This window comes from Dipodomys merriami, unplaced genomic scaffold, assembly GCF_024711535.1.
Source record: "Dipodomys merriami isolate MVZ:Mamm:240054 unplaced genomic scaffold, mDipMer1.0.p SCAF_125, whole genome shotgun sequence".
NCBI lineage: Eukaryota > Metazoa > Chordata > Mammalia > Rodentia > Heteromyidae > Dipodomys > Dipodomys merriami.
In genome coordinates this window covers 3,261,268-3,278,757 of record NW_027202549.1, presented here as the reverse complement: position 1 = coordinate 3,278,757, position 17,490 = coordinate 3,261,268, and the positions used below count along the sequence as shown (strand labels likewise).

At 49.1% G+C, this 17,490-nt stretch overlaps 2 protein-coding genes across 3 annotated transcripts; both read left to right on the top strand.

Moving 5' to 3' along the window:
* Positions 1-3,915: 3,915 nt before the first annotated feature.
* LOC138823945 (nicolin-1) lies at positions 3,916-9,940 on the top strand. Its single transcript, XM_070017456.1, has 6 exons — positions 3,916-4,136; positions 5,515-5,691; positions 6,205-6,318; positions 7,339-7,410; positions 8,206-8,310; positions 8,385-9,940. The coding sequence occupies exons 1-6, from the start codon at positions 4,005-4,007 to the stop codon at positions 8,424-8,426; spliced, it is 642 nt and encodes a 213-aa protein (XP_069873557.1). The 5' UTR covers positions 3,916-4,004; the 3' UTR covers positions 8,427-9,940.
* A 69-nt stretch (positions 9,941-10,009) lies between these two features.
* LOC138824078 (aminomethyltransferase, mitochondrial) lies at positions 10,010-17,347 on the top strand. Of its 2 annotated transcripts, none has more exons than XM_070017770.1 (9): positions 10,010-10,851; positions 10,978-11,145; positions 13,132-13,212; positions 13,776-13,907; positions 14,490-14,568; positions 15,077-15,222; positions 15,497-15,677; positions 16,117-16,272; positions 16,363-17,347. In XM_070017770.1, the coding sequence occupies exons 1-9, from the start codon at positions 10,762-10,764 to the stop codon at positions 16,539-16,541; spliced, it is 1,212 nt and encodes a 403-aa protein (XP_069873871.1). In that variant the 5' UTR covers positions 10,010-10,761; the 3' UTR covers positions 16,542-17,347. The 2 variants fall into 2 exon arrangements, with proteins under 2 accessions (XP_069873871.1, XP_069873872.1); XM_070017771.1 differs by having other exon boundaries at positions 10,779-10,851; positions 10,992-11,145.
* Positions 17,348-17,490: the final 143 nt, after the last annotated feature.

Below are 17,490 nucleotides of genomic sequence, written 5' to 3'. Positions count from 1 at the left end.
CTATAGTGCCACTTCCGGTTTTCTGAGTGGTTTATTAGAGGTTTATTAGAGGTAAGAGTCTCACAGACCTTCCTGCTTTGAACCTCAATCCTCAGATCTCAGCCTCCTGAGTAGCTAGGATTACAGGTGTGAGCTATCAGCACCTGGCTAAGAGCTGTCTGAAGTGGTAGATCTCCAGCCTTTAGAGAAAAAGCTAAAGCTGAGGGACAGCACTTAGTTCAAGCCCCAGTACACACACACACACACACACACACACACACACACACACACACAAGAGTTGGGGGGGGGGTGTTGGGAGGGAGCCTGGGAAGGTGGCTCAGTGGTAGAGCACTTGCCTTGCATGCATGAGGCCCTGGGTTCGATTCCTCAGCACCACATAAACAGAAAAAGCCGCAGGTGGCTCAGGTGGGAGAGTGCTCACCTTGAGCTGAATTGCTGAGGGACAGCGCCCACGCCCAAAGTTCAAGCCCTACAACTGACCAAAAAAAAAAAAAAAAAAAAAAAATAGTTGAGGGCATGGCTTATGGCTCAAGTGGTAGAATGATAATAAGCACAAAACCCTGAATCCAATCCCAGTACCAACAATAAAATACAATGAATAAATTGTAAATAAAATATCTTGGGGCTGGGAGTGTGGCTTAGTGGTAGAGTGCTTACCTAGCATTCAGGAAGCTTTGGGTTCGATTCCTTAGTACCACATAAGCAGAAAAAGCAGGATGTGGCACTGTGGCTCAAGTGGTAGGGTGCTAGCTTTGAGCAAAAAGAAGCTCAGGGACAGTGCCCAGGCCCTAAGTTCAAGCCCCTAGGACTGGCAAAAATACAGAAAGAATGCAAATAAAATATCTTTGTGTGTGTGTGTGTGTGTGTGTGTGTGTGTGTGTGTGTGTGTGTGTATGGTACTAGGGTTTGATAGGGATAGAGTTAGAAGTCAAGGTCTTGTATGTACCCAAATTACCTGCCACATAACTCACACACCCTTAGTCCTTTTACCTTTCAATACTTCTTTCTTTCTTTCTTTCTTTTTTTGGTCGGTCGTGGGGCTTGAACTCTGGGCTTGGGTGCTGTCCCTCAGCTCTTCAGCTCAAGGCCAGCACTCTACCATTTGAGCCACAGTGCCACTTCTGGTTTTCTGGTGGTTTATTGGAGATAAGAGACTCATGGAGTTTCCTGCCTGGGCTGGCTTTGAACCATGATCTTCAGATCTTAGCCTGAGTAGCTAGGATGACAGGCGTGAGCCACTGGCGCCCGGCTTCCCTTACAATAGTTCTTGAACAGCGCCTCACTTTTCACTGGGCCTCCCTATATTTACATTGCCTTCTATTCATATCTCCCACATACCTGGAATGGTTGACATGCTTGCTACCATCACCACACCCAGGTTTTTGTTAGGTGAAATGAGGGTCACACCAACTTTTTGCCTATGCTGGCCTCCAACTCCAAACCTTCCTATCTCAACCTCCCAAGTAGCTGGTGTGTATGTGTGTGTGGAGGGGGTGTGTGTGCGCATGTGTGCAGGTTGCACACACAGGTGCGGGCATGACACACAAATCAGAACTGGGGCTTGAACTCAGGGCCTGGACACTGTCCCTGAGCCTGTCTATGTTCAAGGCTAGCACTCTACTACTGGAGCCACAGTGCCACTTCCAACTTTTTCTGTGTCTGTGGTACTAAGGAATCAAACCCAGGGCTTCCTGCATGCTAGGCAAGCACTCTACCACTAAGCCACATTCCCAGTCCCATGAGAACTATTCTTTAGCTTTTAAAAAATTTCCTCTTTGAGTCACAGCTCCATTTCTGGATTTTTGGTGGTTAATTGGCGATGAGTCTCACAGACTTTCCTGCTTGGGCTGGATTTGAACTGAGATCCTCAGATCTTAGCCTCCTGAGTAGCTAGTGTTATAGGGATGAGCCACTGGCACCTGGCTTATTGTGATTTTTAAGCAATGACAGAACTCTCAATACAATAATTGCTTTGATGATACTAGGAGTTAAGAACTAGGAAAGACCTTTGGAAAGTTGAAGACTTAGTCAAGGAATAGGATTCCTAGAAGTGAACTTTTGCCTAGGCCAGCTAGCCCTATTGATTCTCAAAGGATGATAACACTATCATCCAGCAGGTGGCACTAACTGCCCTTATTATACCTGAAAATTGCCAGCTAGATTGGTTCTTCTTCTTTTTTTTTTGGGGGGGGGGGTCCAGTCATGGGGCCTGAACTCTGGGCCTGGGTGCTGTCCCTCAGCTCTTCAGCTCAAGGCTAGTGCTCTACCGTTTGAGCCACAGTGCCACTTCTGGCTTTTATCTTTTTGCTTATGTGGTGCTGAGGAATCGAACCCAGGGCCTCATGCATGCAAGGCAAGTGCTCTACCACTGAGCCACCTTCCCAGCCCCTAGATTGGTTCTTCTAAAAGAAGAAATTTCACCAGGAGCAAGATAGGCCAAGTCCCAGTGGGGCACTGGTGGCTCAAGCTTGTAATCCTAGCTACTCAGGAGGCTGAGATCTGAGGATCGCAGTTCAAAGCCAGCCCGGGCAGGAAAGTCTTTGAGACTCTTATCTCCAATTAACCACCAGAAAACAGGAAGTAGCACTGTGGCTCAAGTGGTACAGTGCTTGCCTGGAGCTGAAGACCTCAGAGACAGCACCCAGGCCCAGAGTTCAAGCCCCATGACCGACCAAAAAAAAAAAAAAGTGGTCTGGGTAGGTGGCTCAGTGGTAGAGTGCTTGCCTTGCATTCATGAGGCCCTGGGTTTGATTCCCCAGCACCACATAAGCAGAAAAAGCCAGAAGTGGTGCTGTGGCTCAAGGGGTAGAGTGCTAGCCTTGAGCACAGACAGGCTCAGGGACAGTGTCCAGGCCTGAGTTCAAGCCCCAGTTCTGATTTGTGTGTCATGCCCGCACCTGTGTGTGCAACCTGCGCACATGCGCACACACACCCCCTCCACACACACATACACACCAACTACTTGGGAGGTTGAGATAGGAAGGTTTGGAGTTGGAGGCCAGCATAGGCAAAACTAACAAAACCTGGGTGTGGTGATGGTAGCAAGCATGTCAACCATTCCAGGTATGTGGGAGATATGAATAGAAGGCAATGTAAATATAAGAAGGCCCAGTGAAAAGTGAGGCGCTGTTCAAGAACTATTGTAAGGGAAGCCGGGCGCCAGTGGCTCACGCCTGTCATCCTAGCTACTCAGGCTAAGATCTGAAGATCATGGTTCAAAGCCAGCCCAGGCAGGAAACTCCATGAGTCTCTTATCTCCAATAAACCACCAGAAAGCCAGAAGTGGCGCTGTGGCTCAAGCGGTAGTGTGTTAGCCTTGAGCTGAAGAGCTGAGGGACAGTGCCCAGGCCCAGAGTTCAAGCCCCACAACTGACCAAAAAAGAAAAAAAAAACTCCCAATCTTTTTTTTTTTTCTTTCTGTGCCAGTCCTGGGGCTTGAACTCACGGCCTCGAGCTCTTGTTTGGCTTTTTCCACTCACAGCTGGCACTTTTACGCCTCCAGCTCCAGCTCTTTGCTGGTTCATTGCAGATAAGAGGTCTTGATCCTCAGATCTCAGCCTCCTGAGTAGCTAGGATGACAGGCGTGAGCCACCAGCGCCTATCCCGTAATGGCTATTTTTGCTATCCATGCCGGTCAATCAATATGTTCACTTGCTTTTGTGACTTTACATGCTTTAACTGTTACAGAAATCCACCGAGATTAGAACTGCACAATGTAGCCAGGACTATTTGGCTACAGAGTAGCTGTAACGTTGCAGGGAGCCGCCCACGGTGGGAGGGGGCTCAAAAAGCTACTGTGTTGATTGGCTAAAGAAGAACTTCCTCCAGGCACTTCCGCTTCTCGGCCCGCCCTGCTCGTCGCTAATTGGCTGGCCTGGCGGGCAGCAAGACATCTCGGGAGTTGTAGTTCTTAGAGCCTCAACTGGGTAGTCCGAGGGTAGAAAGAGTGCCAGGAGGTTCAAAGCACTTGGGTCTTTTTGTACTAGGTCTGAGCCCCTGGCACCATGTCCCGAGTCTCAGTGCCCTGTCATGTGAAAGGCACTGTATCCTTACAAGTGGGCGACATGAGGAGCTCCCAAGGTCGGCCTGGCGTGCTGGTCATCGATGTCACCTTCCCTAATGTCGCGCCTTTCGAGGTGAGAGAGCTTCGTGGGCGCGGCCTGGGCTCTGGGCGGGGTCGATCGGAGAGCCTGGGCGTTTCCTAGGTTTTGAATTTCTTAAAGGAAAACATCTGAGGGTGTCTCTGGCCTGAATGAATGAGTTCACCATTCATTACTGTCTTTTTGTATTTACTAGAGCTTTTGATCCTGTTCTCTTGAATATCTCTTCCCCTTGGACATCGCTGGCACGCAGGTGGTGCTGGAGATATTATATATATATATATCCCCCTATCTCCCTTCCCTCCACTCCTCCCCCCCCTTTCTGGAGATCAGAGTACAGTTTATCCCTTTTGCATGACTCCAATTTCAAATCTCCAGTGGCACTTCCCTGTCAGCTAACAGTGACTGGACACTGAGACAGAAGTCAAACCCTGTGTCCCTGCCCACCTGCCCACCTCTCAGCACCATGCATTATGTGTGATTATCTCCCCAAGTGGTTTCTCGCTGTTACCTGGGAAATCTGACCCCTGGAAAACTTGAGTTAACTAGGTTTGAATTGTTGTTGTTGTATACTATGTTTGCATTACCTACCTTTGTTTGTTTGTTTGTTTTTGTTTTTTTTGGTCCGGTCATGGGGCCTGAACTCTGGGCCTGGGTGCTGTCCCTCAGCTCTTCAGCTCAAGGCTAGTGCTCTACCACTTGAGCCACAGTGCCACTTCTGGCTTTTTTCTTTTTGCTTATGTGGTGCTGAGGAATCAAACCCAGGGCCTCATGCATGCAAGGCAAGCGCTCTACCACTGAGCCACCTTCTCAGCCCCAATTACCTACCTTTCTTGGTCTACTTGGTGAACTTGGCCTCCCTTGTATTTTTACTTGATCTCATATACATTTTATACTTCCTCAAAGGTTAGGACTCTATTGGATACCATTTTGGATGTATGGCCAGATCTGTTGTTGTGGTCTGTATTAGTGACTTATCCATTTACTCTGTGAGCAAGTTTAGAAATGCAAACATGTCTTTGGGTCCTAGTGATGCTTTTTGAATTGTTTAGTAGAAGAGTATATTCCAAAAGACATGAAATGATGGTGGTTTAGCAGTAGAGTGCTTGCCTAGCATGCATGAAGCCCTGGATTCAATTCCTCAGCACCACATAACCAGAAAAAGCTGGAAGTGGTGCTGTGGCTCAAGTGGTAGAGCGCTAGCCTTGAGCAAAAGTTCAAGGACAACGCTCGGGCCCTGAGTTCAAGCCCCAGGACTGGCAAAAAAAGAAAAAAGAAAAGAAAAGAAGAAAGAAAGAAAGAAGAAGGGAAGGAAGGAAAGAAAGAAATGAAGCGATGAGATCATGGAATCTTTTGGGCCCTGGTCCTCTTCCTAATTTTTCATGATGAATTGTTGTTATCATGTGTGTTCTAGTTGCAGGAGATCACATTTAAAAATTACTACACAGCCTTTTTGAGCATCCGTGTCCGTCAACACACCTCAGTGCACACACCAACCAAATGGGTGACCTGTCTGCGGAACTATTGTCTGATGCCTGACCCACACAGCGAAGAGGGAGCACAGGATTATGTATCCTTGTTCAAGCACCAGGTCAGCTGGGCCTCTGTATGGCCAAGACTAGCCCGGATGTGGCCTGCAGATTAGGCCAGTGTAGCTGGAGGAAAAAGGGGACAAGACTGGGCTGGGTAGTGACTTCTAAGACAGTAACCTTGGAGGGACTATTTTTCCTTCCTTCGCAGAAGAAGGAAGGGAACATCTGGCATCTTCTTGGTATACTGCTATTTGGGAGGTTCTATCTTTTTTTGTTTGTTTGTTGATTTTGCTGGTCCTAGGGCTCAAGCTCAGAGGCTGGGTGCTGTCCCTAAGCATCTTTTGCTCCAGGCTAGCCCTCTACCACTTGAGCCACAGTATCACTTCCAGCTTTTTCTGAATAGTTTATTCGAGATAAGACTCATGGACTTTCCTGCCTGGGCTGGCTTTGAACCATGTTTCTTAGATCTCAGCTTCCTGAGTAGTTAGGGTTACAGGCATGAGACACTGGTGTCTGGCTTGACCTGGGTTTTATGGGTTTCTGTGGATCCATTGTGTGTGTGTATATGTTAGATGCTGTGTGACATGTCCAAAATACTGGAGCTGCGTCTGATTCTGCGGCAGCCATCACCACTATGGCTATCATTCACAGTGGAGGAACTACAAATCTACCATCAGGGACCCAAGGTTAGTGACTAGCCCCAAATTGTTGCCTGGCCTGTTCCCCAAGAGACTTCCGGCTATGGTTGGGAAAGCTGCAACCGTAGGGAGAGGATAAAAGGACTCCAAAACGAAGTCTTCAGGGGCTGGGAAGGTGGCTCAGTGGTAGAGTGCTTGCCTTGCATGCACGAAGCCCTGGGTTCAATTCCTCAGTACCACATATACAGAAAAAGCCAGAAATGGCACTGTGGCTCAAGTGGTAGAATGCTAGCTTGAGCCAAGCTCAGGGGCAAGTACCCAGGCCCTGAGTTCAAACCCCAGGACTGGCAAAATAAGAAGGAAAAAAAAACCAAAGCTTTCATTGAAATTTGAGTGTAAATATTGCAATTTATGATAAGGAATACGTTTCTGTCTTCTGCATTTTCTTTATGTATAACAGGAGATCTTATTGCTGTCCCCTTGGGCTTGTGTGAGCTCCTTAATCAGGATTTCGCCATGTCTGCACAAAGGCGTTTCTCAGCTGGGCACTGGTGGCTCATGCCTGTCATCTTAGCTACTCAGGAGGCTAAGATGTGAGGATAGAGGTTCAAAGCCAGCCCAGGCAGGAAACATCTGTGAGACTCTTTTTTTTTTGGGGGGGGGGTCCGGTTGTGGGGCCTGAACTCTGAGCCTGGGCGCTGTCCCTCAGCTCTTCAGCTCAAGGCTAGCGCTCTACCATTTGAGCCACAGCGCCACTTCTGGCTTTTTTCTTTTTGCTTATGTGGTGCTGAGGAATCAAACCCAGGGCCTCAGGCATGCAAGGCAAGCGCTCTACCACTGAGCCACCTTCCCAGCACACATCTGTGAGACTCTTATCTCCAATGAACCACCAGAAAACCAGATGTGGCGCTGTGGCTCAAGCGGTAGAGTGCTAGCCTGGAGCTAAAGAGCTGAGGGACAGCGCCCAGGCTCAGAGTTCAAGCCCCACGACTGACCCTCCTTCTCCCCCCAAAAGGCCCTTTCTCTCTGCCCTCATCTCATCAGAACAATATGCCTTTGCTTTTATAGAGTCCTTCTGTGGCCTTCCCCAAGTGGCTCTCCCATCCAGTGCCCTGTGAACAGCCTCCTCCACTCCCTGAGGTAAACTCTCACCCTGGGTAAGAACCATGAGTGAATGATTGGGGCCCAGCAAATGCCCAGGTGAACAAACTCCTTTCTTTAAGAATCTGGAGCTGGGCTGGGAATGTGGCTCAGTGGTAGAGTGCTTACCTAGCATGCAGGAAGCCCTGGGTTCAATTCCCCAGTACCAAATAGACAGATAAAGCTGGAAGTGGTCCTGTGGCTCAAGTGGTAGAATGCTAGCCTTGAGCAAAAGAAGCTCAGGGACAGTGCCCAGAACTGGCAAAAGAATTAAAAAAAGAAGAAGAAGAAGAAGAAGAAGAAGAAGAAGAAGAAGAAGAAGAAGAAGAAGAAGAAGAAGAAGAAGAAGAAGCAGGGTGCTGGTGGCTCACACCTGTCATCCTAGCTACTCAGGATGCTGAGATCTGAGGATCACAGTTCAAAGCCAGCCTGGGTAGAAAAGTCCATGAGACTCTTATCTCCAATAAACCACTAGAAAACCGGAAGTGACGCTGTGGCTCAAGTGGTAGAGCCCTAGCCTTGAGCTAAAGAGCTGAGGGACAGCACCTAGGCCCAGAGTTCAAGCCCCACAACTGACAGGAAAAAAAAAAAAATTGGAGCTGGACTCAGTATCCTTGTTTCAAACTGTGACATCCTGGGTGTTTTGCAGGATTTGAGATGTTGAGATGTCTACCATATTTTATGTTTCACATGTTATTGCTTTCAACTTAAATTCGTATAGCCAATTTACCCACTTTATAGCTCTAAGGATACTAACGAGAGACTCATGTTTACTCACTCATCCTTTTGGAGCAGGGTCTTCCAGACCCCAGCCGAGTATCCTCCGAAGTACAGCAGATGTGGGCACTGACAGAAATGGTCCGGGCCAATCACACTTCTACAAGGATCGGCCGCTTTGATGTGAGTTATTCCCTCCTTCTGCTTGGCTTGCATTGTCCTGAGCAGGTCAGAACTGATTGTCTTTTCTGTTGCAGGTGGATGGCTGTTATGACCTGAATTTACTTTCTTACACTTGAATGGAAACTCCTCCTTGAGACTTGGATCCATCGAGGCTTGGTTTGAGCAACCAGAAACCACAGAAGCCTTTTCCCTGTGTATTTTGAGTATTGCCTGACTGTGTGTTCTGGTTTGGGCCACGCACAAAGATTCAAAACTCACCCGGCTCACTGAATAGCTTCAGTATGACTTCCTGACTGGGGTTGGGGTGGGAGGTTGCACTGTGTCTTTGCCTGCAATGCAATCCCTTCTCCTACCCTGCAAATATACAAATAAGAATACTTATTAAGCATACTTACTGGGGCTGGGAAGATGGCTTAGTGGTAGAATGCTTGCCTAGCTTGAAGTCCTGGGTTCGAGTCCTCAGTACCACATCGACAGAAAAAGCTGGAAATGGTGCTGTGGCTCAAGTGGTAGAGTGCTAGCCTTAACCAAAAGAAGCTCAGGGCCCAGGCCTTGAGTTCAAGCCCCAGGACTGGCAAGAAAAAAAAAGAATACTTATTAAGAATATTAAGAATCTAGAGAGTTCTCAAGCTTTCTGCCCTCCACATATGCCTGTTTTCTGCTGGTTTCCCCACCTTAAGTACAGAGAACTGAGGTGAATCTGTTCCATCTCAACCTAGAAGACCATGATGCCTTGGTATCAACCATAAGCTAGGAAGGTCCAGGAAAATACTTCTCAGTCCTTCCTCTGTTCCCTCTGGTGGTCCTTCTACCATTCTTTGCATGCGTGCGTGCGTGCATGCGTGTGTGTGTGTGTGTGTGTGTGTGTGTGTGTGTGTGTGTGTGTGTGTGTGTGTGTTCCTAGGGCTTGAACTCAGGGCCTAGGCATTGTCTCTGAGGCTTTTTGCTCAAGGCTAGGGCTCTACCACTTGAGCCACAGCTCCACTTCTAGCCTTTTTTGGGGGATAGTTAATTGGAGTTAAGAGCCTCCACAGACCTGAAACAAGATCCCCTGATCTAGCCTCCAGAGTATTTAGGATTATAGGCTTGTGGCCTGGCCCTTCATCCTTTCTTTCTTTTCTTTTGTCAGTCATGGGGCTTGAACTCTGGGCCTGGGCGCTGTCCCTCAGCTCTTCAGCTCAAGGCAAATGCTCTACCACTTGAGCCACAGCGCCAATTCTGGTTTTCTGGTGGTTTATTGGAGATAAGAGTCTCACAGACCTTCCTGCCCGGGCTGGCTTTGAATTGTGATCCTCAGATCTCAGCCTCCTGAGTAGCTAGGATTATAGGCATGAGCCACCAGCACCTGGCTTATGCTATGGTCTCAGAATGAGATTTGCAACCTGTCTGCCATTTGATACTGTCCAAAACACATCCACATCTGTTCCCCGCCCCATATCTGTTCTTTCAATTTCTTCCTAGTCATGCTTCAAATGAAGAGACGTTGGTGGTGGTAGGGTCCAAATAGTTTCTCAGAGGTGCCTTTTGAGAGAATATGGTCCTCCAAGACCCCAGCCTGACTGTAATGACGGCTATTCCTCCTTCCGATGATGCAACACTATTCCTCTCTAGTTATTCCTGGCTTTGCTCTTGAGGGGGGGGGGGGGAGAGGGAGGGGCTGTGACAAAGCTGTGTCACAAGATGTCTCAGATCAGAGAATGAAGTCACCTATGTGCTGAACAGTTTTCTGAAGGAAGTGAAGTCACCTTTTGGTGGCCAGCTTCCATTCTCACCCCTCAGCCTTTTCTTCAAAAAAAAGTTTATTTTTTTGGTAAGGTGCTGGGTTATTTATTTAGCCCCATCCGGTTTTGATAGAAAAGGTGATCACTAGAGTCCTGTGTTGGGAGGGAGAGGTCACAGCTATGGCTCCCAGCACAGGGCCTGATGTACAGCAAGGTCAAATAAATACTTGCAGAATGCATGACTTGGTGGCTGTCAGAGTCTGTGCAATCAGTAATCAGAGGGCTGGAGACCCTTAGAGAGGCCGGGCTATAGTAGTACTCCTTCAGCCTGGCTGGCTCTCTCTTATGACCTCTCCAACCACCCCCGCCTCCCCTTCCATTTGACTAGAATGTGTAATTCAGGCCTTTCAGCCCAGAGTAGAACTTTGACCCTCTAGAAGCCTGGCCAAATCACTTTAGGAAAATTGTAGCCCCCAGCTCTGATTCTGGGAGGCCTTAAACAGCTTGGGATTGTCTAACCTGTTTTGAATAGCCAGAGGGAAGGGCCTAAAAGCTGAGTTGGCTTCCTAGGCAACTTTGAAGCTCAGCTTGCCCTCCAGGCTTATCCTCGGTTTCTGATCCCCTGCGGGCTCAAGAGACCTGCCCAAGCCCCTGCTCCGGACTACATCTCCCAGCGTGCCTAGCAGAGTGGTATCCTCAGTGTGCCGTCTGCACCAGCTGCTGGTGGACAATGCTGCGGGCTGGGAGGCTTGTGTCCCCTCTTGGCTTTCGACTGACGACTCTCCCCTCAGTCCGAGGTCGCCCACTGAGTTGTGCACAGGTGGGATAAAGGGTGCTGAGGTCTGATGCCGATCTGGGAGGGTGGGGAGGGGGGCTGCCTGGTGGGGGAGGGAAGAAGGTTGCTGGTACCTGAAGTCCTGGTGGTACTATGGCTGGCTGCCCACAGGATGTACTCCGCAGGACTCCTCTCTATGACTTCCACCTGGCCCATGGTGGGAAAATGGTGGCATTTGCTGGTTGGAGTCTGCCTGTGCAGTACCGGGAAAGTCACATTGAGTCCCACCTGCATACTCGCCGGCACTGCTCACTCTTCGATGTGTCCCACATGCTACAGGTAAGGCTGGAAAGTGATCAGACTTTCCTCTTTATCCACAGCGCTGGGCTCTTCAGCATTTGTTCCTGGGAGGTAGATTTTGGAGATTATTCTTCCCACAAGACTTAGAGATTTTATTTTATTCTTTTGATGGACTGGGCACCGTCCCAGAACTCTTTTGCTCAAGGCTAGTACTCTACCACTTTGACCCTCAACGCCACTTCCAGTTTTCTGGTGGTTCTTTGGAGATAAGAATCTCAGGGACTTTCCTGCCTGGGCTGGCTTTGAACTGGGATCCTCAGATCTCAGCTTCCTGATTAGCTAGGATCACAGGCCTGAGCCATCCACACCCGGGCTTTGAGGTCTTTTTTTTTTTTTTGGTGGCTCATGGGTCTTGAACTCTGGGCCTGGGCTGGGGACTGTCCTTAAGCTCTTCAGCTCAAGGTCTTGAGCTTCACAGCGCCACTTCCCGTTTTCTGGTGGTTCATTGGAGAGAAGAGTCTCAAGGACATTCCTGCCTAGGCTTGGTTTTGAACCATGATCCTCAGATCTCAGCCTCCTGAGTAACTAGGATTACAGGCTTGAGCCACCAGCGCCTGGCAAGAGGTCTTTTTTTTAATGAATTTTAAAATTGTATTCTTTGGTGCCAATTCTGGGGCTTGAATTCAGGGCTTGGGCCATCCTATACCTTAGCTTTTCCACTCAAGGTCAGTGCTCTACCATTTGAGCCACAGCTCCACTTAGAACTTTTTGCTGGCTAATTGGAGATAAGAGTCTTTTTTTTTTTTTAGAGGGATTTTTTTGGGGGTCTGGTCATGGGGCCTGAACTCTGGGCCTAGGCGCTGTCCCTCAGCTCTTCAGCTCAAGGCTAGCACTCTATCACTTGAGCCACAGCGCCACTTCCAGCTTTTTTTCTGCTTATGTGGTGCTGAGGAATAGAACCCAGGGCCTCAGGCATGCAAGGCAAGCACTCTACCACTGAGCCACCTTCCCAGCCCAAGAGATGAGTCTTTTTTTTTTTTTTTTGCTGGTCATGGGGCTTGAACTCTGGGCCTGGGTGCTATCCCTGAACTCTTTTTGTTGTTGTTGTTGGTGGTCATGGGGCTTGAATTCTGGGTCTGGGGACTGTCCCTGAGCTCTTCAGCTCAAGGCTGGCACTCTACCACAGTGCCACTTCCAGCTTTTTTCTGCTTATGTAGTGCTGAGGAATCTAACCCAGGGCTTCAGGCACTTGAGGCAAGCGCTCTACCACTGAGACAACTTCCCAGCCCCTCCCTGAACTCTTTTGCTCAAGGCTAGCACTCTACCACTTGAGCCACAGCGCCACTTCCAGTTTTCTGGTAGTTAATTGGAGATAAGAGTCTCAGGGACTTTCCTGCATAGGCTGGATTTGAACTGCAATCCTCAGATCTCACCCTCCTGAGTAGCTAGGATTCCACAGATGTAAGCCACCAGCACCCAGCTCTAATCTCTCTTGCCTGCTCTCACTGTGACATAATGCCTTTAGTTTTTTCCAGAGCTGACAACTGTTCTTATTTACTGTGCTGGGCAGTGGTTTGGAAAGGAGGCTTTCAGTAAGGTACTAGGTCCTCTTAAAAGGTCTCCCAGGGGCTGGGAATGTGGCTTAGTGGTAGAGTGCTTGTCTGGCATGCCATGAAGCCCTGGGTTTGATTCCTCAGTACCACAGAAAAAGCCAGAAGTGGTAGAGTGCTAGCCTTGGGCAAAAAAGCAGCTCAGGGACAGTGCCCAGGTCCTGAGTTCAAGTCCCAGGACTGGCCAAAAAAAGAAAAAAGAAGAGGATGTCACCCATACCTCCCTCAGTCACACCTGGGCTTATGAAATGTGGAAGAATGAGAGGATGGGGGCTTTTACCTCCAGATCCAAAAGACTGGTCATTATTTGTAAGCTAAACTGCACTTTGGATGGCTGGGAGGAGACCTCCTAGATCTAGTGGCCTTTTGGATTGCAGCTGTTATCCTGGCCTGAGGCTTTCAATATCTTTCCTAGACCAAGATATTTGGTTGTGACCGGGTGAAGCTCATGGAGAATCTAGTGGTGGGTGATATTGCAGAGCTAAAGACAAACCAGGTGAGTCTTTTATCCTTTATTTTTTTCATTTGGTGGTTTGGGGTTTGAACTCGGGGCCATCTACTTGCTTAGTTGATGATCCCAGAAGCCACCTGTGCTTTTTTGCTTATTATTTATTTATTTATTGGTTGGTTATGAGGCTTGAACTCTAGGCCTGGGCGCTGTCCCTCAGCTCTTCAGCTCAAGGCGAGCGCGCTACCACTTGAGCCACAGCACCAGTTCCAGCTTTTTCTGCTTATGTGGTGCTGAGGAATCAAACCCAGGGTGTCATGCATGCAAGTCTTCGCAGCCCCCACTTTGAAGCTTTTATTCTGGGGTCTATGGGTAGAGTTGTCTGGGTGGGATTGGTTTAATATGACTGGGGGGGGGGGCGCCGCGGGAGGTGGGTAAAGATCGTGAGGATTAAAGACACTGGATTTGAGTCCAGCCTTGACTATTGAATCCATAATGCTGTACCAAGGTTCATGAGACTGGTGTTTAAGTGTGTCTGAGGGTCTGTCTGGCTTATCTTTTGGCCTTGGTTTAATGGATCTGGAAGCAAAGATGCTTTACTTTGATACCAGGGGACACTGTCATTGTTTACCAATGAGACTGGAGGCATCTTAGATGACTTGATCGTGACCAATACTTCTGAGGGGTATCTCTATGTGGTATCGAATGCTGGCTGCTGGGACAAGGATTTGGCCCTCATGCAGGTAAGTCCCTCTGTGTTCTTGCCACTTTGTTTTCTTTATTCATAAAACAGAGTCCTTATGATCTAGGACAGACCTAGTGCAGACAAGGGGGCTTGGAAAAGGGCTTAGTGAGTGACTAAACAGCTATGAGACTTAAGAGCAGGCCTTCCCTGGAATACTAGAGTTTGGTGAGGGTGGGGTGGATTAAGTGAGGGAGGGTGAGATCCTGTCCCCTTAGTGTACATCCTTGGGTGAGGGCATAAGGTGACAGATCTGAGCTTAGGTTATTTCTACCACTTAGTAGCTGTATGACCTTATAAGATCGGGTTCCTAGCAGGGAGCCTGTGGCTCATGCTACTCAGGAGGCTGAGGAGTGTGGTTCAAAGCCAGCCTGGGCAGGAAAGTCCCTGAGACCGTTATCTCTAATAAACCACTCAGAAAACCAAAAGTGGCGTTGTGGCTTATGTGATAGAGCACTAGCCTTGCTGAAGAGCTGAGGGACAGCACCCAGGCCCAGAGTTCAGGCCCAGGACCGGCCCCCCCCCCAAAAAAAAAAAAAAAAGTGATTCTAGAAACTGATGGTATTTCTGCTTTTCATTTCAGGACAAGGTCAAAGAGCTTCAGAGCAAGGGCAGTGATGTGGGCCTGCAGGTGGTGGACAATGCTCTACTAGCCCTGCAAGGTGAGGTGGCCAAGCTGGCCACGCCAACTTTGACCTTCCTGATTTCATTTCTCATTTAAAGACGAAGTGATCAATATTTGTATACCATCACTCTCAGGTATTTTCCCCTTTCCCCATCTTTCACAAGGCTTCAGGGGCAAGGTCAATTTCTCCCTCTTGTCGAGTATGACTTCTTTAGGTCTTTGATCCCTAAGAACTACAGGCTAGGGGCTGGGGAAGGTGGCTCAGTGGTATATTGCTTGCCTTACATGTGTGAAGCCCTAGGTTCCATTCCTCAGTGCCACCTAACCAGAAGAAGCCGGAAGTGGCGCCGTGGCTCATTGGTAGAGTGCTAGCCTTGAGCAAAAGAAGCTCAGGAACGATGCCCAGGCCCTGAGTTCAAGCCCCAGGATTGGCAAAAAAAAAAAACAGCAAAACAAAACAAAAAACCAAACCAAAACAAAACTATAGCCTAGCTTTGAGGGGTGCTGGGACTAGGATCCCTTGGTCATTGGTTCCCTGGGTCTAGGCCCCACTGCTGCTCAGGTGCTACAGGCTGGTGTATCAGATGACCTAAGGAAACTGCCCTTCATGACCAGTGCAGTGATGGAGGTGTTTGGCGTGTCTGGCTGTCGTGTGACCCGCTGTGGCTACACAGGAGAAGATGGTGTAGAGGTATGTTAAAAAGTGGGTGCCGCTGGGAAGGCGGCTTAGTGATCGAGTACTTGCCTAGCATGCATGAAGCCCTGGGTTCGATTCCTCAGTACCACATACACAGAAAAGGCCAGAAGTGGCTCAAATGGTAGAGCACAATCCTTGAGCAAAAGAAGCTCAAAGACAGTGCCCAGGCCTTGAGTTCAAACCCCAGGACTGGCCAAAAAAAGAAAAGAAAAAGGTTGTAAGGCACAAGCTTGGGCTAACAGCTCACCTGCTCTGGTGTTTCTTGTAGATCTCAGTACCAGCCACTGAGGCCGTCCACCTCGCAACTGCTCTATTGAAAAACCCAGAGGTAAAGCTAGCAGGGTTGGCAGCTCGGGACAGCCTGAGACTGGAGGCAGGTCTCTGCTTGTATGGGAATGACATCGATGAACACACTACACCTGTGGAAGGCAGTCTCAGTTGGACACTGGGTAAGCTAACATTCAAGAGGGTCCTCTAGCTTAAGAGTGATCTTGGGAGGAATGGCGCTTGGAGGAGCCCAAGGGAAAGATGCCTTGGTGCTTGATGGGAGTTACTTGGGCTTCCTGGTAGCGAGAACCTCGCATGGCTAGCGATAAAATGTACTATGGCTTAGCCAGGCACCGGTGGCTCTTGCCTGCCATCCTAGCTACTCAGGAGGCTGAGATCTGAGGATCGCAGTTCAAAGCCAGCCTGGGCAGGAAAGTCTGGGAGACTCTTATCTTCAGTGAACCACCAGAAAACCCGAAGTGGAGCTGTGGCTCAAGTGGTAGAGCGCTAGCCTTGAGCAGAAGAGTTCAGGGATAGTGCCCAGGCCCAGGGTTCAAGCCCCATGACCAATAACAACAACAAGAAAGTACTATGGCTTAGACCTGGTATGTTCTGTTCCAGGCAAGCGCCGCCGGTCTGCTATGGATTTCCCAGGGGCCAAGGTCATTGTACCCCAACTGAAGGGCGAGCTGCAGAAGAGGCGTGTGGGATTGACATGTGAGGGGGCCCCAGTGCGGGCACACAGTCCCATCCTGAGCACCGATGGCACTGTGATTGGTAAGGTGGTTCGGGGAAACCTTTTCTCCAGGAAAGGTGAGCATCTTAAACTGGCAGGTTGGCAATAACCCATGCTCTGTGCTTGAACAGGTACCGTGACAAGTGGCTGTCCCTCACCCTGCCTCAAGAAGAACGTGGCGATGGGTTATGTGCCTTCCAAGTTCAGCAGGCCAGGGACACAGCTGCTGGTAGAGGTTCGGCGGAAGCAGCAGATGGCCGTTGTCAGCAAAATGCCCTTTGTGCCCACCAAATACTATACCCTCAAGTGAGGATGAGTCAGGGGAGGAGCTCTCCCTTCCAGGATTCTTGCTCTGGAGGGAATCATACAAGACTTAAGTTAGGACAAGGCAGAACTTGATGGGGATGGGCAAGTGAGTGGTTTGCTCTAGTTGGATGGAAAGAGCTATCTATACACGTCTCCTCCCCCTCCCTCCCCTCCCTCCTCTCCCTCCTCCTTTTTCTCAGGGGCTTGAACTCAGGGCCTGGGCACTGTCCCTGAGCTTCTTTTACTCTATCACTTGAGCCACAGCACCAAACTCTGGCTTTTTCCTGTGTATATGGTACTGAGGAATGGAATCCAGGGCTTCATGCATGCTAGGCAAGCACTCTACCACTATGCCACATTCCCAGCCCCAGGACCCCACTTCTAAGTGTGAGATTATTAGCTCATCTAATATCCAGGTTCATTCTGACCCTGCTCACCTTGGTGGAGAAGGAAATCACCTGCCCAACCTACCTTACCAAGGTTTCTCGTATTTCAAAGGGTTATTGCCATGGGCAGTGTGGTTTGAAGGCTGCCTCCTCCACTTCGCTTTCCATGAATACACACTATTGCTTCTCTCTGAGCAGAATCTTGGCGTACAGTGCTGGCAGTTTTTCCTGTGGGTAAACTTGGGGATGGCTGAGTGATCACGGACTCATCCTTCCACATTCCCAGTCAACTTAAGTCTGTTGCCTAGTAGCAAGCTACACAGGCTTACTACCTGGGCTAACCTGTAACCTGAGCCTGTAACTGGACTTTATAAATCACTAGGGAAGGAAATTAAAGGGGTTTCCTGCCTTGTCATGGTCTTCAGCCTCATTGTATTTTTGTCCACAGGGTTCCTGGGGTGCCAGTTCAACGATGTTTGCCTTTCCTAAGCTACCCTGTCTTGGAATAGGTTCTTGTATGAGTGGGGCCAGATCTATAACTAAGGCTGGGGGCAGGGGGGAGGAGAA